The 26824-nt window shown below is 39.9% G+C and overlaps 1 protein-coding gene across 3 annotated transcripts in view; it reads left to right on the forward strand.

Annotated features, from left to right (window-relative positions):
- pde5ab (phosphodiesterase 5A, cGMP-specific, b) overlaps positions 1-26824 on the forward strand; it is a 121924-nt gene that overhangs the window by 81667 nt on the left and 13433 nt on the right. For 2 of the 3 annotated variants that reach the window (XM_073065173.1, XM_073065174.1), the window contains exons 10-16: positions 3779-3954; positions 5970-6029; positions 9193-9339; positions 14304-14429; positions 14639-14733; positions 20181-20268; positions 21076-21176. In XM_073065173.1, coding sequence (XP_072921274.1) covers positions 3779-3954; positions 5970-6029; positions 9193-9339; positions 14304-14429; positions 14639-14733; positions 20181-20268; positions 21076-21176 — 793 coding nt within the window. The remainder of the gene's footprint in view (positions 1-3778; positions 3955-5969; positions 6030-9192; positions 9340-14303; positions 14430-14638; positions 14734-20180; positions 20269-21075; positions 21177-26824) is intronic. The other variant, XM_073065175.1, reaches the window with a different exon arrangement.

Genomic DNA, 26824 nt, shown 5'->3' on the forward strand with positions numbered 1-26824 from the left:
AGGTTGGTGCTGAATTCCAGGAGGAGCAATTTCTAGAATGCCTACAAGATGGCTTTTTAGAGCAGCTTGTGGTTGAGCCCACTAGGGGATCAGCTGTTCTGGATTGAGAGTTGTGCAATAAACCAGAATTGATTAGGGAGCTTAAGGTAAAAGAACCATTAGTGGCAAGTGATCATAATATGGTCATATTCATCCCGAAATTTGAAGGAGAAACTAAAGTCAGATGTATCAGTATTACAGTGGAGTAAAGGGAATTACAGAGGCATGAGAGAAGAGTTGGCCAGAATTGATTGGTAAAGAACACTGGCAGGGATGACAGCAGAGCAGCAATGTCTGGAATTTCTGGAAACAACTCGGAAGGAACAGGATATATACATCGCAAAGGAAAGATTCTGAAGGAAAGATGACATAACTTTGTCTAACTAGAGATGTCAGAGCCTGCTTTAAGCAGAGATTCTACCCAGTAGTTTTCTCACCCTGCTTCCAGATTCTTGTCAAAAGCTTGGAGCTTCCAAAACTTATACTAACCTCTGATGAAAGAAAGAGATCTCAGGTGATGCAAACAATCAGATGGGGAGAGTTTCCAGCAAAGGGTTTTAGGGGTGGGTACAGAAATTGGAACCTATGTGGAAACATTCACATGGAAAAGTTATCAAGGGCTAGGTGTAATTAATTGGGTAATAGTAAGAAGAGAGAAAGAAAATCAAATGCTGAGTCATCATAACGTGCAAATTCCATCACTTACACAAAGAAGACTTTTTTTTGGATATCCTTGAGTTAAAAAATATAATTTAGTTCTTAATTATTTACTTTGTGGAGTTGAAATATTTGATCCTTTTAGGAAATTGATGACAAAACGATGTTGTAGTAAAGCATGCTTAACATCTAATCAGTTCAATGTTAACATGAGGTACTATTGCCAATCTATAAGACTCTGGTTAGACCATATCTGGAGTATTGTGTTCATTTCTGGTTGTTTCACCATAGGAAGAATGTGGAAGCTTTAGAGAAAGATAATTACCAGGATGCTGCTTGAATTAGAGAGTATGTCTTATGAGGAATGGTGGAGCAAGTTCAGGTTTTTCTCTTTGAAGTGAAGAAGAATAAAAGATGATTCAACATGCAATTGTGAGAGGCACTGGTGGACAGCCAGTGCTTTACTCCCAAGATGGCAATGGCTAATACTGGAGGACATTCGTGTAAGGTGAATGGAGTAAATTTTAGAGTTGTTAGAGATGTCAAAGTTAGGTTTTTTTATGCAGAGTGTTAAGTGTCTGGAATGTACTGCCGGGGCTGGTGTCAGGGCTGATACATTATTTAAGAAACTCAGATAGACAAGTGGAAAAAAATAAAATTTGAGGATTATTGACCACGTAGGATGGAAGGGTGAGATTGATTTTTGAGCAAGTTAAAAGGTTGGGCCTGTAATCTGCTGTACCTTTCTATGTTCTTTGTTCTAAATGCATTTGTAATTGTGACTGATGAAATAATCATGTTTTCATAATTTTTGCACCCAAGTGTTTAATGATTTACACCTGCTGTCATGCTGAAACCTATTTTCAGTGCATGTCGTTATCTTTTACCTTCTGAACTTCCTGTCAGCCTAATCTGAATTATTTTCTGAACCACTGTTGCTTCTTTGTATAGCTTTGTCTCGTATACCTTTTCATCTGTTGATTATTACTTGACTAATGTTAACAGCGACAATATGGGTTTTGTTAAATCATTCTGATTTATTTGATTTTATATAAAATTTGTCTCATTAAAATGACATACGATCCCTACACATTTTAAAATTGGTAGTGAAAAATAACATAAATAGAAATGTAGCAATGTACACAAATGATTAATAAAGCCCCTGAAAATCTGTTGATTGAAAATGTTGTGCAAGGGTCTGAAAACACCCTAGAATCTTGAATAAGCTTGCCATCAGAGTATCTTACAAAGACATTCTGCTTCCACCCTTAAAACTTGAAAAGCAATATCAAAAATTGCTTCTGTCATTCTAATGTAGAATAAGGTATGCAGCCCTTAATCTCTGCATCAAATGAATACAAATTGTTGTTTCTTTGGTGCATAATTTTTTGTGCATGAGTTATATAATACTAAAGTATCACTACATTTAGATTACACAGGTGAAAATAGATTCTTAAATATAAAGCTATTCATGAAATTGGCATTATATACTATATAGTACTATTTTACAGGCTGATTTTAAGACAAAAAAAAAATTAAGACAAAAGACAATTTTAAGAATTGTAAGACAAAATAGACCATGACTGATTCAATTCACCTTGTACTTTTCTGGATTATGAATGATTCAATGAGAAACACGTTTTGATTAATCACAGCAATCCTGGGCAGTTATCTGCAAAATGCCCTGATTGAGACAAGGATACCACAAATCTATAGTTTTCACATTAACTGTGCGAAGGAAATGCCCACAGGCGCCAGAGTTTCCAAACGAGGTTCCAAAATTGTCCGATAAAATATTTACAAAGGCATTGAAAACTAGCATATTAGGAGATTAGCTTAATTATTTGCAAACAAAAATCAGATTGGGAGGGCACCAGATTCAGATTTCGTACTCTCAATTTCAGAAGATCAATGTTGTCAGAAATCCTGGAATTACCTCCTTTTTACAATATATAGCATTTGTTGTACATTTAAAAATCTTAATAATCTTATGGGAGAAAGTTGCCAGAACATGCAGTATTTAAAAGCCGAACACACTCAAAGGCACGTGGTCTTTTTCAAATTATAGGAAAGATATCAATAAATTAGAGAGAGTGCAGAGACGATTTACTAGGATGTTACCTGGGTTTCAGCACTTAAGTTACAGAGAAAGGTTGAACAAGTTAGGTCTCTATTCATTGGAGCGTAGAAGGTTGAGGGGGGATTTGATCGAGGTATTTAAAATGTTGAGAGGGATAGATAGAGTTGACGTGAATAGGCTGTTTCCATTGAGAGTAGGGGAGATTCAAACGAGAGGACATGATTTGAGAGTTAGGGGGCAAAAGTTTAAGGGAAACACGAGGGGGTATTTCTTTACTCAGAGAGTGATAGCTATGTGGAATGAGCTTCCTGTAGAAGTAGTAGAGGCCAGTTCAGTTGTGTCATTTAAGGTAAAATTGGATAGGTATATGGATAGGAAAGGAGTGGAGGGTTATGGGCTGAGTGCGGGTAGGTGGGACTAGGTGAGATTAAGAGTTCGGCACGGACTAGGAGGGCCGGAATGGCCTGTTTCCGTGCTGTGATTGTTATATGGTTATATGGTTATAAATGCAAGCTCGGGCTGCAAAGGAAGACTTGATCCTGTTTGTTTCTTACTAGACAAGTTGGGTTAAAATGATCACTTCGGTGAAGTTTTACGTCACCTCCCCATTTGTCAAATAACAGATCAAAGATCCACGAAGAATAGGCATAGGGCTGATTAATGACTTTCAGTTATGTATTAGTACTTTATATGTGGTTCCTTTTAACAACACTCCCAGAGAAACTGTACAAGAACTGTGAGTCTGGCTTTGTAGCTCAGCTGCTCTAAGTGACAGATACTTCTAAATAAAATTGGAAGAATTTGAATAATCCACCAGAATATCAGTTTGTTTTGTGGCTGTAAAAGATTGCATCATGCTGGCAAATAGGTGCCCATTATTCCAACCTCTGTGTAACATAATTTCAAACAACTACTTACAATGAACCAAACCTAAACACACAACTGTTAAAACATAGTCACAGTTAAATTATGATTTTAATTATCTGTGATTGTGCTCTGCAGGTGTCTGCCAGCTGGTGAACAAAATAGGTGAAACTTTTGACAAAATCAAGGCCTTCAACAAAAACGATGAGCAGTTTCTGGAAGCATTTGCCATTTTTTGTGGCTTGGGCATACAGAACACTCAAATGTATGAAACTGTTGAAATGGCAATGGCAAAACAGATGGTGACCCTTGAGGTAAGGGACATAAAGATGGAGCCTTTGATTTCTGTCGCAACCTTCCAAGCTCATTATTTGGTCCATCCTTATCCATTGATCTTCCTTCCCCAAGTAATTTGCTCTTCCAGAAATACTGTAGCTAGAGATATAATATCACAATTACTCTCCAAATGCTTTATGCTCATTGAAGGAATTGATCAAGCACTGTTACTAATGCATTTACATATATCTCAAGTCACTATCCAAAGGAAACCTTTTGGTATGGCCTGACCCTCTCATTCCTGCTATATGCAGCTGTAACGTGAAAGTTTAATCTTTCTGCTCTTCAAAAGCTGCTTCCTGCTGTGCCAGTCACGGATTGGCCTGTTTAAAGGATGCGGCAGCTTTCTCCCATTGGCTGACTTTCACGCCATGGCACCAGCTTCCGGTACTGGGCACCCTAGGGATACAAGAATAGCATGTGCGAGAGCCTCGGTCTCTTTTTGTTATGGAGCTCCCCTTCAGACTGGGCTGCAACCAAGGCTGAAGGACCATTGGGAAAGTGTGCTGCAGGAAGTTGGGCCTGTTCACATACTTAGATAAGTACCTGTTTAGTGTTGCAGTTGTGTAACTTGGGGGGGGGGGGGGCTTAACTAAGTACCTGCCTGAGTTAGAAGTCTTACTGAATGATTAACATTGTAGTTTTGCAACTTGGGACATAAGTAACTACTTGTTTGACTTTGCTGTTTGTAAATAAATGGTTAATGTGCCGACTTGCAACATGTCTTTGTCCCACCTACTGAGTCCACATAACACCAGCCTAAAGAATATTATCTATATTCAGGAAGACAAGGCTATGGGTAATTAGGTTTCACTGTTTGTTTATAAATAAATAGTTAATGTGCTAAGTTTCAATCAGTTTTTTTCTGTCCCACCTATCAAATCTGCAAACTTACTTCTGAATAACATCAGCCCTTATAATATTATCTATATTCAGAAAAATTTAGATGTGTATGACTAAATTAGGGCTGATAGGTAGGGATTATGGCTTACAAAGAGCCCTTTATAAGAAACTTCTTTGGTTTTGACCTGTGTAGCCCGGGAGAGTCTCGTGCTAGTTGTTAGCCCACAGAATATAACACATAATCAAGGCCTAGACTCCTAAATACTCAGACTGTAATACACGAGAAGATGCTGTCCTTTACAGTATTCCAGATTAAAGGTCACTGACACTGGGGATTGTCGGGTCCTTTCTGCTGTCCTCTGTGACAGGCATTACAGATAATGCACTCATTGGTGTAGGTTTGTGCTGGGATATTCAAATTTTAAGAATTCTACCAACTTTGCTTTCTCACTGGAGTTTTGCTCTTTCTAAAACTTCCCACCTGTACGGTTTCCACTGGCCCTTCATCCTCAGAAATCAAATGCATATTTTAAAGAGGAATTTTCCATTTTACCAGCTGGTTATGGCAGATTCCCTTTAGTTCCTCTTGGTTTAGGAACTGAAGATAACTGGTTAGAAAATGGGAATATTGATATGGATTTTCGTTAAGAAGCAACCAGAAAAAACACAAAAAGAACAGAATATGTTGAAGGATTACAATGGGTGGGAAGTGCATGCAGATCACTTACATTGAAAGTTTGCCTCCATTCTGTGAAATTCTAAGGGCTGCATAATTGCTTGACCTGTTCCATCCTTTGTGTTTGCTTCCTGTTGGATACCCACGGTGACACCTGCCGTTCAACAGTCGAGTGGCTTGTAGAGCCTTGGAAGTCTCACTGTCATGACTATTCCATGAAGAGGAGCATCCATCAGTGGGAACTTGACTTCAGCCTTGTTTGGACAATGACCTCCAGGCAGCCAATACAGTCAGAAAGCTTTTTCCACCATGATTAAATTTAGAGATTGTGGAAAGTCAATTAAGTAGTTACAAAAATATAAATTACTCTTTAATTAATTGAAATGTAACTAATTTATGTAAATAGATGAAAAATATTGATGTTAATTTCAGGCATAATAATGTGTTCAGAACATACTTCGATGATCTTTTTAGGTACTTTCATATCATGCATCTGCTACTGAAAATGAAACTGAGGAGCTTCAGGTAACAGCGGTAAAAACACTTTTTTTTCATCTGCATACTGTTATTTTGTATATATTTAATTAAAATTTTAATTACACCTAGGTTGTGACCATATCTGCTAACTTCTGATATTTGGGCAGGTAAATTTACAGAGTTTCATCGGTGGTGTAAGTGTCAAAACCTTTGTTCCTTCCAAGGTTAATCAAGGGGAAATAGTGAAGCATCCAAGAATGGATATAAGACAAACAGTTTGATAATACATTGAAAAGGGGAGGTAGTTGGAGGTAGATGTCATTATATGGAAAATTTCATATATGTAAGTGTATATGAAGAAAAATCTCTGAATGATTTCTCTAAAGGGCATTCTACAGATGTAATGAAGAGAGGGATAAACATAGATCCTGAGACATTGAAGCAGAGTTAGGCCATCATATCTGATCTGCTGTTCCATCATGGCTGATCCCAGATTCCACTCAACTCCATACACCTACCTTCTCACCATAAGCTTTGATGCCCTGACCAATCAGGAAAGGATCAAGTTTTGTCTTAAATATACCCATGATCTTGGCCCTCACAGCTGTCTGTGACAGAACATTCCACAGATTCACTACTCTCTGGCTAAAAACAATTCCTCCTTAACTCTGTTCTAAAGGGTCACCCCTCAATTTTGAGGCTGTGACCTCTAATTCTGGATACCTCCACCATAGGAAATTTCCTCTCAATATCCACCTTATCGAGTCCTTTCAAAATTTGGCAGGTTTTAATGAGGTCCCCCAGCATTCTTCTAAATTCCAGTGAGTACAGGCCCAAGGCTGCGAAACGCTCCTCATATGTTCACCCCTTCATTCCGGGAATCATCCTCATGAACCTCCACTGGACTCTCTCCAATGACAACACATCCTTTCAGAGATATGGGACTGTTGACAATACTCCAAATATGGCCTGACTAGTGCCTTAAAAAGGCTCAGATTATCTCCTTGCTTTTATATTCTATTCTCCTTGAAGTAAATGCCAACAGTGTATTTGCCTTCTTCACCACAGGCTCAACCTGTAAGTTAACCTTCTGGGGGTCTTGCACAAGGACACCTAAGTCCCTTTGCACCTCTGATGTTTGAAGTTTCTTGTCATTTAGATAGTAATCTGCACTTTTGTTCCTTTTACCAAAATACATTATCATACATTTCCCAACACTGTGTTCCATCTGCCATATTTTTTCCCATTCTTCCAATTTGTCTAAATCCTTCTGCACTAGCATTGCTTCCTCAGCACTACCTACCCCTCCACTTGTCCTTGTATCATCTGCAAACTTTGCCCACAAAGCCAACGATGCCATTATCTAAATCATTAACAAACAATATGAAAAGTAGCGGTCCCAATACTGACCACTGAGGAACACCAGTAGTCACTGGCAGCCAACTAGAAAAAGCCCTGTTTATTCCCAATTGCTGCCTCCTGTCTGTCAGCCATTCCTCTATCCATGCCAGTATTTTACCTGTAATGCTATGGGATTTTATCTTGTTAAGCAGCCTCATATATGGCACCTTATCAAATACTTTCTGAAAATCTAAGTAAATGACATTCACTGTCTTGTTTGTCCACCCTGCTTGTTACTTCCTCAAAGAACTCTAACAGATTTGTCAGTTAAGATTTCCCTTTCTAGAAACCATGCTGACTTTGACATATTTTAACATTAGTCTCCAAGTACCCCGAAACTTCATCCCAAATAATGTACTCCAGCACTTTCCCAACCACTGAGGTTAGGCTAACTGGCCTATAATTTCCTTTCTTTTGGCTTCCTCTCTTCTTAAAGAGTGGAGTGACATCTACAATTTTCCAGTTCTCTGGAACCATGCCAGAGTCAAGTGGTAACCAATGCATCTGTTATCTCTTCAGCAGCCTCTTTCAGAACTCTGTGATGTTGTCCATCAGGTTCAGGTGACTTGTCCCCCTTTAGACCTTTGAGTTTGCCTAACACTTTTTCCTTTGTAATATCAATGGCACTCACTCCTGCTCTCTGACACACTGCTAGTGTCTTCCACAGTGAAGACTAATGCAAAGTACTCATTAAGTTCATCTGTCATTTCCTTGTCCCAAATTACTACCTCACCAGCATCATTTTCCAGTGGTCCAATATCAATTTTCACTTCCCTTTTGCTCTTTATATAACTGGAAAAAGTTTTAGTATCCTACTTTATATTATTAGCTAGTTTGCCCTAATATTTTGTCTTTTCTCTTCTTATAGCTTTTTTAGTTGCCTTTTGTTCCCAATCATCCAACTTCCTAGTCACTTTTGCTACCTATATGCCCTTTCCTTGGATGTTATGCAATCCTTAATTTCCCTTGTCAGCCACAGTTGCCTACCCCTTCCATTTGAGAACTACTTTTTCTGTGGGACATATCTATCCTGTGCCTTGTGAACTACTCCCAGAAACTTCAGCCACCTCTGCTCTGCCATCATCCCTGCCACTATCCCCCTCTAATCCACTGGGCAAGCTCCTCTCTCATGCTTCTGTAATTCCCTTTATTCCATTGCAATACTGATACATCTGACTTATGTTTCTCCCTCTCAAATTGCAGCATGAATTCAATCATATTATGATCACTGTCTCCTAACCATTTCTTTATCTTAAGCTCCCTAATAAAATCTGGATTATTATACAACACCCAAACTAAAATAGCCTTTCCCTGAGTAGGCTCAAGGACAAGCTGCTCTAAGAAGCCATCCTGTAGGCATTCAACAAATTCCCTTTCTTGTGATCCAACGCCAACCTGATTTTCCCAAATCCCCTTGCTTATCGAAGTCCCCCATTACAATCCTTGAGATACACCAAAATAGAAAGGATAGAATTACTGTTAATTCTCTGCCTGTATTGCAGATGAAACAGTGAAAAGGACCTTCTGAACTATGAAGGAGTTGTGTTGGAGGAAGTTACTGTGTTTCACCATGTGAAAGGCTCCAGAAAGGTTGAAGTGAACAACGATGGTTAAAATAAACATGATCACAGTCGTTGAGGATATTATTATGAAATGGCTTAAAGAAACTTGTATTTCAGTGCTCTCTGAACGATTACTTTGTTCTGTCACATCATGTCTTAGTTAGAAATAAAAATTAAAATAGGAAAAACAGTAAATCTTGGTAACCATTCATCTTATGTTATGTTCATTCTTATAGGAATTATTTTCTTTTTTATAGGTCAAGACAGTACCTTCTGCTCATTCACTTAAGCTTCTAGATTTTAGCTTCAGTGATTTTGACTTGTCTGAAGTTGAGACAACATTGGCTGCCATCCGGATGTTCACAGACCTGAACTGTTTACAGAATTTTCAGATGAAGTATGAGGTATAACTAATTTTGAGAGCCACCATTGAGTTGAATTTTTTATATTGGTAGAAAGGAAGACAGTAATGTATTTTGGTAGGAGGGATGAAGAAAGTACTGTTAAAAACATTGAATTTTGAGCACTGTATCTTATAGATACAAGAACCTGATTTGTTTAGAAAAAGGAAGAAATTGATTACATTTTACATAACTTTGAATCAAATTCTTTAAACTGGAATGTAGTATAGAACCCATGTATCTTTCCTACATTCTCAATATGAAATTGGTAGAATTTATGAAACTTGCAACCATTTGGTCTGCAAGTGGGTTGAGAAGTACAGGTGTTCCCCCCCCCCCCCTTCACAAAGGTAGAGTGTTCCTATGAAATCTTTCTTAAGCCGAAATGGTGTAAAGCGAAGAACCATTAATTTATATGGGAAAATTTTTTGTAAAAGCAAAAATCCTCTTTGTAATGCAAAAACAGGTTGCCAATGTAGGTCTTTCGTAAAAGCGAAGTGGCATAAAGCAGGAGACACCTGTACTAGTTCTGTGTCTATAAAGGTAAATGCTTTTATTCTGTTCTCCTGTATTCTCAAGTAGAAATGAGGAATTGGCAACAAAACTCTGAATCCAAAGCTGCTGCCATTTTTACAAGCTTGAAATTATCTGTCAGAAATTTGCCACCCACTTATTTGGGACCTTGTTGAAATAGATTGACCTGACCTTCAGCTGAGTGAACCTGTATGATGCCACATTTTCCAATAGCATCACAATGTGAGTCGGGAAGGTGGGTGAAGAACAACCCTCAGGCATAACACAGTTAGCAAAATCTTTGACAACCAATGTAACCATGCATCAAAAGCAATTAAAACTTCTACCTTTCAGAAACGTTTAAGAATTACTAGAATCTATTAACAATATTCAAATTGTTATAAATAATATGTTGATAAAAAAAATTTTAAAAAGTTAAAACAAAAACATTTAAATGAAATTAAATAATTTTAAACTACTTTTTAAACAATAGTAATACTTATCATGGTCTGTTACAGCTGTCCTCCATTGAAATTATTGAAAAACTCATTGCAACACTTTTATTATGTGCAAAAATCTAAATGTTGTTGGCACTTACATAAGAAGTATAGTTGGAATTACCTGGAAAGTCCAGCCTATGACATCCCTCTGGAAAATGTTGTATTTTCTCAGCCCTGCTCTTCTTGCCTGGTATTCGATGCTCAGAGCTCTGTTAATGCTGTAAATGATAAAGAGCTCCTGATGTTACCATATTAAATAAAAACATTCTCTTATGGACAGTTATTTCTAAATTTCCTTGTTATTTATTTGCTGTCATTCCCTGCTTGAGAGAGTTTGTCCTTATCAATGTTTTTCAGCTGCAAAGCTCATTCAGGACAAATTACCTTTCTATTTACCTTTCTGTGGGAAGTGTTTTGCCTTCATTTCTCATTGTCTGCATTGAAAGAAAGGGAATTATGGTTTGATGTTTAGATAATTTTAAAATAGTAAAATAATCTTTAATATCCTTAAAGATTATTTTAAAGATCTTTAAAATAATCTTAAAGACATATTTTTAAATATTGAAATCTTCAATATGTTTAAAGATTAGTTTATAATAAGTCATTACAATTTTTTTTAGTTAAGTGGCCATTCTCTTACTAACGTTTTGTCACAACTAACTGATGTTTATGTTCAAATAAAATTGAAAATTGTATAGGAAAATCCCAAGAACTTTCACGGTGATTCAGATCTATTTCACAGATGGAGGACATCCTTTGACAGCTTTCATCTTCTAGTGTTGCCAATATTCAGTATAAATTGTTAATACAGTGTAAGCAATATGGTGAATAATCATTCAAAAACTCCCACTGCATAGATGAGAATATTTTTTCATATTATATTGGGAATGGAACAAAGCCATTTATTCTCTAGTGCGAGGAAACTAAGTACAGTACACAAATAAAACAAGATGAGTAGCTTATCTTACCCTATGTGGTAAATGCTTTCAGCTTGAGACATATTTTTAATCTTCTACTTCATGTATATCATCCATTCCAAATGTGCTTCTGGTATTTTTTGAATTAATAGTAAAAGTTTATAGGTTTGACCCCAAAGCTCTGATTTTTTCTGGAAGTAGGGTAAGATTCAATGTGTAGCATATAATGTAATTGACCAACACAAAGTACACTGCAGATGCTGGGGTCAAAGCAACACGTACAACATGCTGGAAGAACTCAGCAGGTCGGGCAGCATCCGTGGAAACGAGCAGTCAATGTTTCAGGCCAAGACCCTTTATCAGGACTGAAGAGGGAGGGGGCAGGGGCCCTATAAAGAAGGTGGGGAGAAGATGGAAGGTGCCAGGTGAAAAACCAATCAGAGGAAAGATCAAGGGGTGGGGGAGGGGAAGCAGGGAGGGGATAGGCAGGAAAGGTGAAGAAGGAATGTAAGGGGAAAACACTGTGGGTGGTAGAAGAAGGCAGAATCATGAGAGAGGTGATAAGCAGCTGGAAGAGGAGGTGGAGTAGAACTGGGATGGGGGAAGGGAGAGGGAGGGAATTACCGGAAGTTGGAGAATTCGATGTTCATGCCAATGCAACTAATACTAGATAAGCCTCAGCAAAGCTAAGCCACAAGTGCTAGGTCTATTTCCCAAATATTGCTAAGTAACTTAGAAACAACAGCATGCAACTATAAAGTGTGCAGACCTGGGTCCAGTTTACAAACTTGACGGTACTGAATTCCCTGCCCTGAAAATGGATGTAATGATTGCGTGCACAAGTAATCCATTGCATTGAAATTTCACTGCAGTAGTGGGATTATAGAAGACTGATTAACTAACTTAGAACACTTTCAAACTCACTCATTTATCACTACCTACACCCCCCACATCTCAGTCCCTGCCTCCCCATCACTGTTTGAGAAACTGGAACTAATTTTGTAAGCAAAATAGCCTAATGAATCAGTAATCTAAAGACACATTCATATTACACCAGATGAACCTGGACATTACATTTGCTAAAGCAAATAATCAGAAAATATAAAGCAAAATCTTACTTAGATTGGCTTCTAAATTGACAATTACACCATAGAAGACTGAGCAAGCATGCAAGTCTATTGGTATAGCACTTTTCAAATACAAGGCAGTTCAAATGGCTTTACAGGAGATTATAATTAAAAGCTACAGTGAAAAGAAAAGTTTTAAGCCTCAATTTAACAGAACTTAAAGTTGGGGCAGACTTCGGGTCCTCTGGAAGGTTGTTCCTGATTTGTGGAGCATGGTAACTAAAAGCTGCTTCACCATGTTTAGGTTTGACCCTGGGGACAGTAAGCAGACCCGAGAGCTCAGGAAGGTCTATAATGCAGCAAGAGATCGCGGATGTATTTTGGCCCCAGGTCATTCAGTGCTTTATAAAACAGTAAGACTTTAAACTCAATCCTCTGATAGACAGCCAGTAGAGCGATTTGAGAACTGGGATGATATGTTCTACTTTCCTGGTCTTAGTGAGGACAATAGTGGCACCGGTCTGAATGAGCTGCTGCTGTCTGAGGGATTTTTTGCAGAGATCTGTGAAAACGCCATTACAGCAGTTAAGCCTACTAAAGATACATGCATGGACGAGTTTTTCTAAATCTTGCTGAGACCTAACTCCTTTAACTCCTGCTATATTTTTAAGATGGCAGTAGGCTGACTTTGTAATTGCCTTAATGTGCAGTTAAAATTTAAGTCAGAGTCCATCACAACACCAAGGCTTCTGGCTTGTTTTGTGGTTTGCAATGACTGGAATGTGAAGTGAGCACTGATTTAGATGGAGAATAAGAGTGAAGGGGTGCTATTCCGACTGAGGTCTGTGACCGGTGGTGTTCCACAAGGATCAATGCTAGGATCTCAGTTATTTGTAACATACACTCAGTGGCTGCTTTACTTGGTATCTCCTGTACCTAACAAGATGGACACTGAGTGTATGTCTGCGGTCATCTTCTGCTGTAGCCCATCCACTTTAAGGTTCGACATGTGGGTTCAGGGATGCTCTTCTGCACACCACAGTTGTAAAGTGTGGTCATTTGAGTTACTATTGCCTTCCTGTCAGCTTGAACCAGTCTGACCATTTTCCTTTCTCATTAACAAGGCATTTTCACCCACAGAACTACCGCTTTTTTTTATCGCATCATTCTCTGTAAATTCTAGAGACTGTTGTGCATGAAAATCCCTAGAGATCAGTTTCTGAGATACTCAAACCATCCCATCCGGCAGCAACAATCATTCCACATGCAGTGAGCTGCCCTGGGGAGTGTTGTACAATAGAGAGGTTGAGGAGTACAAGTACATGGTTCCCTGAAGGTGACGTCACCGATAGACACAGTGGTGGAGAGGGCATCAGTGAATATAGAAAATGAAATGCTGTATTTGTACAGGATATTGGTGAGGCCATGTTTGCAATATTGTGCTTACTTTGGGCCACTTTGCTAAAGATATGATGCCATTAAGCTGGAAAGAGAGCAGAAAAGGTTTATGAGGATGTGGAATGGTTGGAGAAACAAGAAATTGAGGGCATGGTGAGAGGGAAAAAATTTAATAGGAACCTGAGGGGCAAGTATTTTACCCAGCAGGTAGTTAGCATATCAAATAGACTGCCAGAGGTCGTGGTTAAGGCAGGTACATTAACAACATTTCAAAGACACTTGGATAGGTGCCTGGATCAGAAAGGTTTGGAGAAGGGGTTCCCAACTTTTTTTATGCTTTGGACCCCTACGATTAACTGAGGGGTCTGTGAACCCCAGGATGGGAACCCCTGGTTTAGAGGGAAACATGGGTAAATTGCACTAGCTTAGATTGACATCTTGGTCAGCGTGGACTCACTGGGCTGACTCTGTGAATCTAGTGAGCGGTAGCACCATTGCGTTGATCCAAGTTGAATATTTCTTTCTATAAAGTCGCAGTTACGTAACTATTGATTCTTTTCCCCCTCTCACAGGTTCTTTGCCGTTGGATTTTAACTGTTAAAAAAAACTATCGAAGGCATGTAGCATATCACAATTGGAGGCATGCATTCAATACCACTCAATGTATGTTTGCTGTGCTGAAGTCTGGCAGGATTCAGGTTTGTTCCTATTCATTTTGCATTTATGTGCTCTATTATTGCTGCTGATTATTATTCAGGCTCAGCTGTGATCCCTCATGTTAGATAGATCTTGAGTATAACAGTGATTTTGCATACCTCTTCCTCCACTTGTTTAACATCCACCTACTCTTAAAATAGAATATTTTCTCAAATTTAGAATTTAAAAGTCCTGTTGCCTTTTGTTACAGAGCAAGTTAACAGATCTAGAGATTTTAGCTCTCATCATAGCAACACTGAGTCATGATCTGGACCACAGAGGAGTGAATAATGCTTTCATAAAGAGGTAAATGTAATGAGTCAAACATATTCTCGACAGTGAATGGATATTAGTACTGATGTGTCGTTATACTGTGTCTTTGACTGGTTTGCGAATGAATTCAGGGCTTCAGTCTCTCCCAAATCTATAACTTTCTCCAGCCTTTTAATCCTCTGTAAATTCAGGAAATTTGGTCTAATTTGCCCCACTCTGTTTTCATTGCTATAACATTAATGCTTGTGTTACTTAGGCTGCCAAATGCTTGAATTAGTATCAATCTTAGAGCAATACAGCACGGATAAAGGCCTTACAGCCTAATGCCGACCAGTTCTCCAATCTCCTGTGTTTGGCCCATATCCCTCTAAACCACACCCCTCCATATACCTATCGAAGGGCTTCCTAAATGATACTAATATACCTGCCTCACCCACTTCTTCCAGCATCATGTTCCATATACCCAAAGATGCTCCTCAGGTCCCTTTTAATTCATTCTCTGTCATCTTAAATCTGTGGCCCTAGTTTTCCCCTACCCTGGGGAGAACACTGTTACTACCCGCTTTATCTACACTTCGTACAATTTTAAACATTTCTATAAGGTCACCCACTCATTCTCCCATATTTCAAGGATTAAAGAACCTCTGCTTATAAATCAGGCCCTCTGGTCTTGGCAAACTCCTCATAGATCTTTTTGCACTCTTTCCAGTTTAACCACATTTGCCTTCAACAGGATGACCAAAATTGTATGCATGCAGCCTCACCAATGACTTACGCAACTACAACATAAAAATGGATTCACTTTAAATAAACTTCTACCCCTCCCTCATCAAGATATGCCTTGCAGTTACTATCACAAGGGAGAAGGTGCTCAAAAAGCTGAAAGACCTAAGGGTGCATAAGTCACCCGGACCAGATGAACTGCACCCTAGGGTTCTGAAAGAGGTAGCGATAGAGATTGTGGTGGCATTAGCAATGATCTTTCAAAATCATTAGACTCTGGCTTGGTGCCAGAGGACTGGAAAATTGCAAATGTCACTCCACTCTTTAAGAAAGGAGGAAGGCAGCAGAAAGGATATTGTAGACTAGTTAGCCTGACCTCAGTGTTTGGGAAGATGTTAGAGTCAATTGTTAAGGATGAGGTGATGGAGTACTTGGTGACACAGGACAAGACAGGACAAAGTCAGCATGGTTTCCTTCAGGGAAAATTTTCCCTGAGAAACCTGTTGGAATTCTTTGAGGAGATTACAGGTAGGATAGTAAAAGGGGATACAGTGGATGTTGTAAATTTGAACTTTCAGAAGGCCTTTGACAAGGTGCCACACATGACGCTGCTTACCAAGTTAAGAGCTCATGGTATTACAAGAAAGTTACTGACATGGTTAGAGTACTGGCTGGTTGGTAGGAGGCAGTGAGTGGGAATAAAAGGATCCTTTTCTGGTTGGCTGCCAGTGACTAGTGATGTTCTGCAGGGGCCGGTGTTGGGACCGCTTCTTTTTATGCTCTATATCAATGATTTAGATGATGGAATAGATGGCTTTGTTGCCAAGTTTGCAGATGATATGAAGATTGGTGGAGGGGCAGGTAGACTTGAGGAAACAGGGAAACTGCAGAAGCACTTAGATCAGGAGAATGGGCAAAAGAGTGGCAAATGAAATACAACGTTGGAAAATGCATGGTCATGCACTTTGGTAGGAGAAATAAACGTGCAGACTATTTTCTAAACAGGAAGAAAATCCAAAAATCTGAGAAGCAAAGGGCATTGGGAGTCCTTGTGCAGAACACCCTAAAGGTTAACTTGCAGTTTTGAGTCGGTGGTGAGGAAGGCAAATGCAATGTTTGTATTAACTTCGAGAGGTCTAGAATACAACAGTAGGGATGTGCTGCTGAGGCTTTATAAGGCAGTGGTGAGGCCTCACCTTAAGTATTGTGAACAGTTTTGGGCTCCTCACCTAAGAAAAGATGTGCTGGCATTGGAGAGGGTCCAGAGGTGGTTTACCAGGATGATAGTGGGAATTAAAGGGTTATCCTATGAGGAATGTTTGATGGCTCAGGGTCTGTACTCTCTGGAATTAGTAAGGATGAGGGGGGATCTCATTGAAACCTTTCAAATGTTTAAAGGCCTAGCCAGAATAGATTTGGAAAGGATGCTTCCCATGGTGGGGCAGAGCCTCAGGATAGAGGTTAAAACAGAGATATAGAGAAATTTCTTTAGCCGGGGGTGGTGAATTTGTGGAATTTGTTACTACATGCAACTGTGGAGGTCAGGTCATTGGGTGTATTTAAGGCAGGGATTGATAGGTTCCTGATTGGACATAGCAGCAAAGGTTACGGGGAGAAGGCTGGGGACTGGGGTGGAAGAGGGGAAAAAGAATCAGCTATGATTGAATGGTGGAGCAGACTTGATGGGCCAAATGGCCTAATTCTGCTCCTAAGTCTTATGGTCTCATCATACTGCCCTGCCTTGAGTATCACGTGGACAGCTGGGACGCAACATCCGCGGCGGGCCCCAACCAACAGAGGGCCTCAACTTACAAATCATATTTTCCCACCGTCCCATCAACCCCCAATAATTCTACCACCCACCTTCAAAATGGAAGTAATTTATATTGGCCAATAAACCCGCACCCCCCCCCCCAAGCTGCACATCTTTGGTGTGTGGGAGGATATCAGAGCACCCGAGGAAAGCCACTCAGTCACAGGGAGAACACACGAAGTTCACACAGACAGTTCTGGAGTTTCAGACTGAACTGGGGTCACCGTGCTGTGGAGCAATAGCTCTGGTAGCTGCACTGATTCCTTGTGAATTGACACTTCTGCATGTAACAGCTATTTCCTTGTCCAATCAAAATCCAACCTTCATGTTATTCCCTGAGGTTGTTTCAGGGAGAAAAACAGTATGGTTCTTGAAATAAAGCCGAAAGTGAAAATATTGGACATCAGAACAGAGCTAACATTTCAAGTTGCAGCTTTCATGTAGATCTGGAGTTAGACATTTACGAAGATCATGAAGAAAAGAAGCTCCAAGAACATTGCCATTCTTAATGGTGGCAGAGCCTAGCATGTGAGTGTTAGAGGAAATGTATCTGCAGCCATGTTCAGCTAGAAATGTTGAAAAGATGATCCATTGCATCTGCCTCCCAAAATGCATACTATCACATAAGCCAGTCTGTAGCAAATTGGATTTATTCCACATGCTACCAAGAAACAGCAGCCGTGGATACAACAAACTTAATGGAGCCAGATAATAGCCCAGATGTAGCACTGAAAGTCTGTGCTGAAGAATTAACTGAGCTTCTAGCCAAATTTCTTGGCAACAGTTATAGCATTGGTATATTTCCTCCATTGTGGAAAGTGGCCTAGGCATGCCCCATTCACAAAAAAAGGCAGGGCAAATCCAATGTGGCCAATTACCACTCAGTCGGTTGTCAATAATGCCATCAAGTGGCATGTATTCACCCACTGCCTACTTATTGATGCCCAAGTTGGGCTTTCTCCAGATCGTTTGAGTTCAGAGATCATTATAGCTTTGAACTGAATAGCTGAATTCTAAAGTTGAGGTGAGAGTGACAGTCCTTGGTAAGAAGGAAGTCTTTGGCCAAATGAGGATTCAAAGCACCATATTACTACTATCACTGGAAAAATCTCCAGTGGTCAGTCATCCTTCACACGATGGAATCTTGGAGGTTGATCTTCTGAGCCAACAACATTGCTTTAGAATTTCCTCAGGGCAGTGTTCTAACCCCAACCATCTTTAGCTTAATGGCTTTCTTTCCATTAAAAAGGTCAGAAGATGGGATAGTTGCTGATGGGTTCATATAGACATTTTCCTGGATAAAATGTCTATAGAGATAGTGATAGACATTTCCTGGATAAAATGTCTATAGAGATAGAGATAGATATTTCCTGGATAAAATGTCTATAGAGATAGACATTTTCCTGGATAAAAATGGCATTAGGGGATACGGTGAGCGAGCAGGTAAGTGGACATGAGGCTAGGTTTAGATCAGCCATGTGATCTCCTGGACCAGTTTTCGATAGCCTGGATGGGTCGGAGAGGAATTTTCCAGATTTTTTCTCCTCAATTGGCAACTCGTTTTTTTTCCCCCGGGTGATCACATGGGTTTGGGCGGGATGAATAATAAAATAAAATGGGCGGCATGGTGCCCTGTTGGTTGGCACTGTTGCCTTGTGGGATTTGGTGAAAACTAGAGTTAAGATTGGATCAGCCATGATCTTGTTGAATGGCGGAGCAGGCTTGAGGGGCCGATTGGCCTACTCCTGCTCCTATCTCTTATGTTATGTTCTTATGTTATATTGTTCATTTCCATTTGCTACACCTCACCATGCGCACATGCAGGAAGTTGTAGACAACATGGTCTGAGGAGTTCGCTCTGCAGCAATGGCAAGCAGTAACCACCTCCAACAAAAGAGAATCTAATCACTAAGCATCAGCACTCAGTGACCTTACCATTGCATCATCAGTATCCCGCTCAACAACATTAATGTATCCAGTAACTTCCCAAAGGCCTTTCCTATTAACTACAAGGTACAAGTAAGAAGTGTGATAGAAATCTTCCCACTTGCCTGGGTCAGTGTGGCACCAACAACATTAAACAAAATATTCAATGCCATCCAGGATGAAACATCTTCCTTTACTGATACCCATCAACCACTCCAAACACTCATTCCCTCCATTACTGGCATGTACTGGTTATGTGCGTGCCATGTACAAAATGCACTGCATGGTTTAATCAGTCAGTTTGACACCACCTTCCACAGGCAATTGGGGATGGACAATAATGTTGGCCTTGCTAGTAGCATCCAGGTTCTGGGCAAAAATTTAAAAAAATGCAACGGGAATGGAGATTGAACAGAGGAGAATGGCTACATTAACCTACAAGGGGAGATGTGATAGAGGTTTACAAGAATATGAGAGATATGGATAGAGTGGACAGAGAGCATCTGTTTCCCAGGGTTGAAATGTCTAATACCAGAGGGCATGCATTGAAGGTGAGAGGGGGAAGGTTCAAAGGGGACGTGAGGGGTAAGTTTTCTACTGATAGTCACAGATGCCTTGAATGTGCTGCCAGCTATGGTGGTAGAGGCAAATACATTAGACGTCTGGTTAGGCACATGGATGTAAGGAAGATGGAGAGATATGGACATGGCGTAGTTAGGAGGAATTAGTGTATGGGTGGTTTTGATTTGCTTTGTAGCTGGTTGTTCCTGTGCTGTACTGTCTAACGTTCTAATGCATTCTTGAATTCACTATTAAGCACTGGAAGGCTGTGCTGTGCCTAAACAAAAGATGAGCTGCTGGCCTTCAAGCTTAGTAATCAATATTTGTTTCTTAGAGAAATAAAAGCTACTTCAACTGTGAATTATCATTTGCAGAAGGAACCCAGTTTAAAGCATTATTTTGGTAGTTTAGTGAAACAAATAATATGAAAATCCTCTATTTGATTGATGCTGTGTAGGAGTGAACACCCTCTGGCTCAGCTCTACTGTCATTCCATGATGGAACATCATCATTTTGACCAGTGCGTGATGATACTCAACACTCCAGTAAGTGACTGACTCATTATTTTTGTGTTTCATATTCATGAGTAAAGCTGATACTCCTAATATTACAAAGGCTGGAGCTTTATTTTCAGCAGCTATCCATTACCTCTCTGTAACTATTGCAGCATTGCTGGGAGATTTTGTTACATCTATTTTAGCATAACATATTGCAAACATTAGAGTCCAGGAGGTGAAGGTAGAGTTAAAAATCATCTTGATTCTATCTATCATGACTCAATGCCTGGCAGTCATTAAATTCAGAAGCATGAGCATGCTAATCGAATCTGTTTTGTTTGACGATGAGCTGGCAATCTCATTCTTCATCCAAATCATCTAACAATCTTGAGCTGCTAATCATCCAAGTCAGAATTTGGAACCTACTTGTAATGTTTTCTCACTAGCCACAAACAAAAAATAAATGGCTTTTGTTGACAAGGATGCTAAAGGAGCAAACACATTTGCCAGCATAATTGAGCATTAATTGGGTTAAATTATTGATATTAATGGCGTATATGATGCACTCTGCATTTACTGTGAAGTTAATCAAAGGCTGTTATGGTTGGACCTTAATCAGTGACTAGATTTTCAGAATTCTTGAATTCTTCAGAAAACAAAAATAAAATCTGAAAAATGGAGTTAACATTTCAGGTTATTTTTCTTGCATTGTCATCTGAAAGGATAACTCTATTTCCCCCTACCCACATGCTGCTTGACCTGCTGAATATTTCCAGTTTTTTATGGTTTTATTTCAGCTTTACAGTATCTATAAAATCTTGTTTATGATTTGAATAATGTTCTTGCTGCCTCCAGGGAAACCAAATTCTGAGCAGCCTTTCTCTAGATGAATATAAAGCCACACTGAAGATGGTTGAGAAGGCAATTCTAGCCACTGACCTGGCAGTCTACATGAAGTAAGTATTGAGAAAATGATTGCCTATGGGGAATGGTCAGGGTAAGCTGGGTTAGCCATGATCTTATTGAATGGCAGAGCAGCCTGAAAGGAGGGATCGTCCTTTCCTGTCCCCCTATCCAGTGGTGTGAAGTAGTTCGGTTAGAAGAGCAGCAAGGAGTAGTCAGAAGCCTAATCACACATTTTTAAGCTGAAATTCTGAATTCCAAAACACAAACATTGACCTTGTGTTTTAGATAAGAGATAAAAAGAAATAGAATGTACTCTATGTTAGGTAATGGTAATAAATTCACACACAGGGCATTATGGAATTGGGAGCAGAAGAGTTGAATGATTTTGGGTAATCTGGAGACTCTAGACCAGTGGTTCCCAACCTTTTTTTGGCCATGCCCCACCTAATCACCTCTAAAATCCTGATGCCCCCTGTGGTGATATATAATTCTTATTATTCAAAAAGTGAACTATTCACCTGGAGGAAGCCTAAAAGACCATTAACTTGGTTTAAACAAGCTTCCAAAGAACATGGCATTCATGAAAGAGAAAAATAAAAGAACCAAAGGACTGTTAAAGTTCTGAGGAAGAAAATACTAAGAAATTGTTAAAAAAAGAACATTAAGTGATATTAAAATAATAATAATAATAAATAAAACAATGCCGATTTGTTTCTACAGCATACAAAGACAGGTACACTGTTTAAAAGAGATGACATAATGTACACACCTTCACATCACCAAGAACCGAAAGCTACTGCAAAAAGCAGCATTGGCGTGACCTCGTACGAGTTTCTTACGCGTTTGGACTTGTTCATTTGTTCCTTCCTACATCAGTCAATTCATTAACTTAATTATGAAAGCCATTTGATGGTTGTAATGATGGTGATACACTATATATACAGTACATACGCAATTACACATGTACATACACACAAGTATTTTTATGTATGCATACTGTATATACACATATGTATTAACTCGCACACACACTCATACTCACACAGACTTACTAGAAAAAATTCACTGTTAATAACTCATTCTCGAATTGCCCCCCTTAAAAATCAAATTACCCCCCTGTGGGGCGTATGCCCCACGTTGGGAACCACTGCTCTAGACAAATTCCTGCAAAGAAAACATGGATCAGTGTAATGAAGATATTTTAGGATTCATTCCTTGTTCTTTTGATTCAGCGGTAAGGTGTACCCGCAAACAAAGGAGGCACTGTACACGTGTTAAAGGTTGTAAGAAGTTACTTTATTTGAGTTGTATAAAGAATCTTCAACACATGACTCATCCAGGCCGCGGTCCCACATGCTTCAAATCAGCGCTATTATCCCTTTACCAAAGAACTCTACACCTTCAGAACTAAACAATTACTGCTTGACACCAGTCATCATGAGGTGCTTTGAATGACTGGTAATAGTACACATCAAAAACTCCATTCCTGCCACATTGGCCATTCACCAATAGACTTACCGAAAGAACTGCTCTACCATAGTTGCAATATCATCTGTCATGCACCTGGCACTGATGTACCTAGAAGATAAGAACACTTATGTCAGAATGCTGTTTCTGTATTTCACTTCAAGTCTCAAAGACCTTGATGAACAAACTCCTACTCCTTGGTCTAAATACACTACTTTCCAACTTAATGTTGAACTTCTATTGAACAGGTAGTCAGGATGCATAGCCGCTCCTCCCTCCCCATCATCCTCAACACGGTGCCTCCCAGGGCTGTGTACTGAGCCCATTGCTGTTCTCTCTGCTCACACACGACTGTACGGCCAAACACCCGAGATATCACCATCGTCAGGTTCGCCAATCCCACAACAGTGGTGAGGCTCTTCACCAACAATGATGAGGGGGCCTATAGAGAAAAAATCAAGACAAAGGAGATGGTTATTCACTTCAGAAGAACTCGCACTCCTCTTTACATCAGCGGCATAGCAGTGGAAACTGAGAGCAGTTGCAATCTAATGTGAGTGCACATCTCGCAACAACCTCTCATGGTCCCAGAACATTTCCTGCACACTCAGGAAAGCTCACCAATACCTCCACTGTTAGAGGAGGCTAAAGAGAGCTGGACTGTGCATTACTCACTCCATTCTTCAGAGAGTATCCTATATCACTGCATGCTACAAAACTGTACTGCAGAGGACAGAAACAGGTATCAAAGCTGCCCAGTGCATCGCCAGCATCAGCTTAACCACCCTGGAGGACAGACATACAGAAATGTGCTGGAAAAGTGCCAGTAACACCCTCCCTGCTCATTGATTGTTTTTCCCACTTCCATCAACATGCATACATGGACTGCCAGACTCAAAATCATTTACTCTCCCTAAGCAGTAAGAATGATCAACACTTCATCGATAAACCAACCCCTCCACATTTTCAACTACCACTATTTTATCACTTCTTGTCCGTCTTATGTACAAACAATATAGATATATGGTACCATAAATCTATATAAGCTACCTTATGTATTTACAGTGCCCTGAAAAAGTATTCAGCCCCTACAATTATTTTCACATTTTACTGTCTCATTTTCTAAATCTAAAATATATTGAAGGAGGATTTTTTCAGCTAATTGTGCATCATAGAAACATAGAAAGCCTACAGCACAATACAGGCCCGTCGGCCCACAAACACGTCCTTACCTTAGAAATTACCCAGTGTTACCCATTGCCCTCTATTTTTCTGAGCTCCATGTACCTATCCAGGAGTCTCTTAAGTCTATCCACCCTATCGTATCCACCTCCACCACTGTTGCCGGCAGCCCATTCCACACACTCACCACTCTCTGCGTAAAAAACTTACCCCTGATATCTCCTCTGTACCTAAGCCCCATAAAACTGTGCCCTCTCATGCTAGCCATTTCAGCCCTGGGAAAAAGCCTCTGACTATCCACACGATCAATGCCTCTCATCATCTTATACACCTCTATCAGGTCACCTCTCATCCTCCGTTGCTCCAAGAAAAAATGGCCGAGTTCACTCAACCTATTCTCATAAGGCATGCTCCCCATTCCGGGCAACATCCTTGTAAATCTCCTCTGCACCCTTTCTATGGTTTCCACATACTTCCTATAGTGAGGCGACCAGAACTGAGCACAGTACTCCAAGTGGGGTCTGACCAGGGACCTATATAGCTGCAACATTACCTCTTGGCTCCTAAACTCAATCCCACAATTGATGAAGGCCAATGTAACATATGCTTTCTTAACCAGAGTCAACCTGCGTAGCAGCTTTGAGTGTCCTATGCACTCGGACCCCAAGATCCCTCTGATCCTCCACAGTGCCAAGAGTCTTACCATTAATACTACATTCTATCATCATATTTGATATGCACTACATCTACTGCTCTACCTTCATCAATTTGTTTAGTCACAACCTGAAAAAATTCAATCAGGCTCATAATGCATGACTTCCCTTTGAAGAAGCCATTCTGACTGTTCCTAATTATATTATGCCTCTCCAAATGTTCATAAATCCTGCATCTCAGGATCTTCTCCATCAACTTACTAACCATTGAAGTAAGACTCATGGGTCTATAATTTCCTGGGCTATCTCTACTCCCTTTCTTGAATAATGGAACAACATCTGCAATGCTCCAGTCCTCTGGAACCTCTCCTGTCCCCAAAGATCACATCGCCAGAGGCTCAGCAATTTTCTCCCTTGCCTCCCACAGAAGCTTGCGGTACATCTCGTTCGGTCCTGGTGACTTATCCAGCTTGATGCTTTCCAAAATCTCAAGTTTTTCAGTCTACTGTAAGTCATCCCTACAATCGCCAAGATCCTTTTCTGTAGTGAATACTGAAGGAAAGTACTCATTAAGTACCTCTGCTATCTCCTCCAGTTCCATACACACTTTTCCACTGTCACACTTGATTGGTCCTATTTTCTGACGTCTTATCCTCTTGCTCTTCACAAACTTTTAGAATGCCTTGGGGTTTCCTTTAATCCTGTCTGCCAACGCCTTCTCATGCCTCTTCTGGCTCTCCCTTCTTAAGTTCCTTCCTGCTAGCTTTATAATCTTCTAGATCTCTATCATTAATTAGTTTTTTTGAACTTTTTGTAAGCTCTTCTTCTTGACTAGATTTACAACAGCCTTTGTACATCACAGTTCCTGTACCCTACCATCCTTTTCCTGTCTTATTGGAACGTACTTATGCAGAGCGCCATGCAAATATCCTCTAAACATCTGCTACATTTCTTTCGTACATTTCCCTAAGAATATCTGTTCCCAATTTATGCTTCCAAGTTCTTGCCTGATCGTCTCATATTTCCCCTTACTCCAATTAAACACTTTACTAACTTGTCTGTTCCATCCGTCTCCAGTGCTATGGTAAAGTGATAGAATTGTAATCACAATCTCGAAAATGCTCTCCCACTGAGAGATCTGACACCTGACCAGGTTCATTTCCTGATGCCAGATCAAGTACAGCCTTTCCTCTTGTAGGCTTATCTACATATTGTGGCAAGAAACCTTCTTGAACACACCTAACAAACTCCACCCCTCACTCTAGGGAGATGCCAATCAATATTTGGGAAATTAAAATCTCCCACCACAACAAGCCTGTTATTTTTACATCTTTCCAGAATCTGTCTCCCTATCTGCTCCTCAATGTCCCTGTTACTATTGGGTGGTCTATAAAAAAACACCCAGTAGAGTTATTGACCCCTTCCTGTTCCTGACTTCCACCCACAGAAACTCCGTAGACAATCCCTCCATGTCTTCCTCCTTTTCTGCAGCTGTGACATTATCTCTGATCAACAGTGCCACGCCCCCACCTCTTTTGCCTCCCTCCCTGTCCTTTCTGAAACATCTAAAGCCTGGTACTCAGAAGTAACGATTCCTGCCCCTGAGCCATCCAAGTCTCATGTCAAATCAAAAGAAACATTCCAAAACCTGTCAACAATTCATTTAAAAAATAAAAACCAAAATTGTGATGCTGACAGAGTATTCATCCCCTTTGTAATTACTACACTAACTTTCCTCTGGTGCAATATAGAGTATTATCTTCCCAACTCACCCAATTTGTTGATGTAGAAAATTGAATGATCACCTGAATAAATACCTCCTCTCTCTGTAAGGTCCAGCAGTATGGTAGATTTTCAACAGACCAAATCAAAATGTAGACAAAAGAGCATTCAAAACAAGACAGGGAAATGATAATAGAGAAGCACAAATCTGGGGAAGGGTACAACACCTTCTCAAAGGCACTGAACAGAGACAACAAATCTGTAGGGAGGTAAATATTCACCAATATCTAATCTCAAATATGTGTATCCATGCACATCTCCAGGCAATAGACTAATAATCACATTGTTCTCAATGCATTGTGTCTACCAGCTCCCTTGTACTTTCTCAAAACATTTTCACATCCCAGACCAACATAATTTTGTTTTACAAACTTCTATTTTGTGTTTTGCATTTTAACATATACTAAGGAGGAATCAAATTTAACTCTTTCCTTACAATCAGACACTGGAATTGTTGCAAAATTTCAATCATCACTGGAAAACACAAGAAGCACATATGGATGTGATGTGGAGCCGGGAGAAGGTTGTTTCCCTGATGAATTGAAAGGAGGAGTTTAGTTCTCAATTGAGTATTAAAGATATACAAAGATTGCATTTCGACACACTCAACCCAT

The sequence above is a fragment of the Hemitrygon akajei genome, chromosome 13 (genome assembly GCF_048418815.1).
Source record: "Hemitrygon akajei chromosome 13, sHemAka1.3, whole genome shotgun sequence".
Lineage (NCBI taxonomy): Eukaryota > Metazoa > Chordata > Chondrichthyes > Myliobatiformes > Dasyatidae > Hemitrygon > Hemitrygon akajei.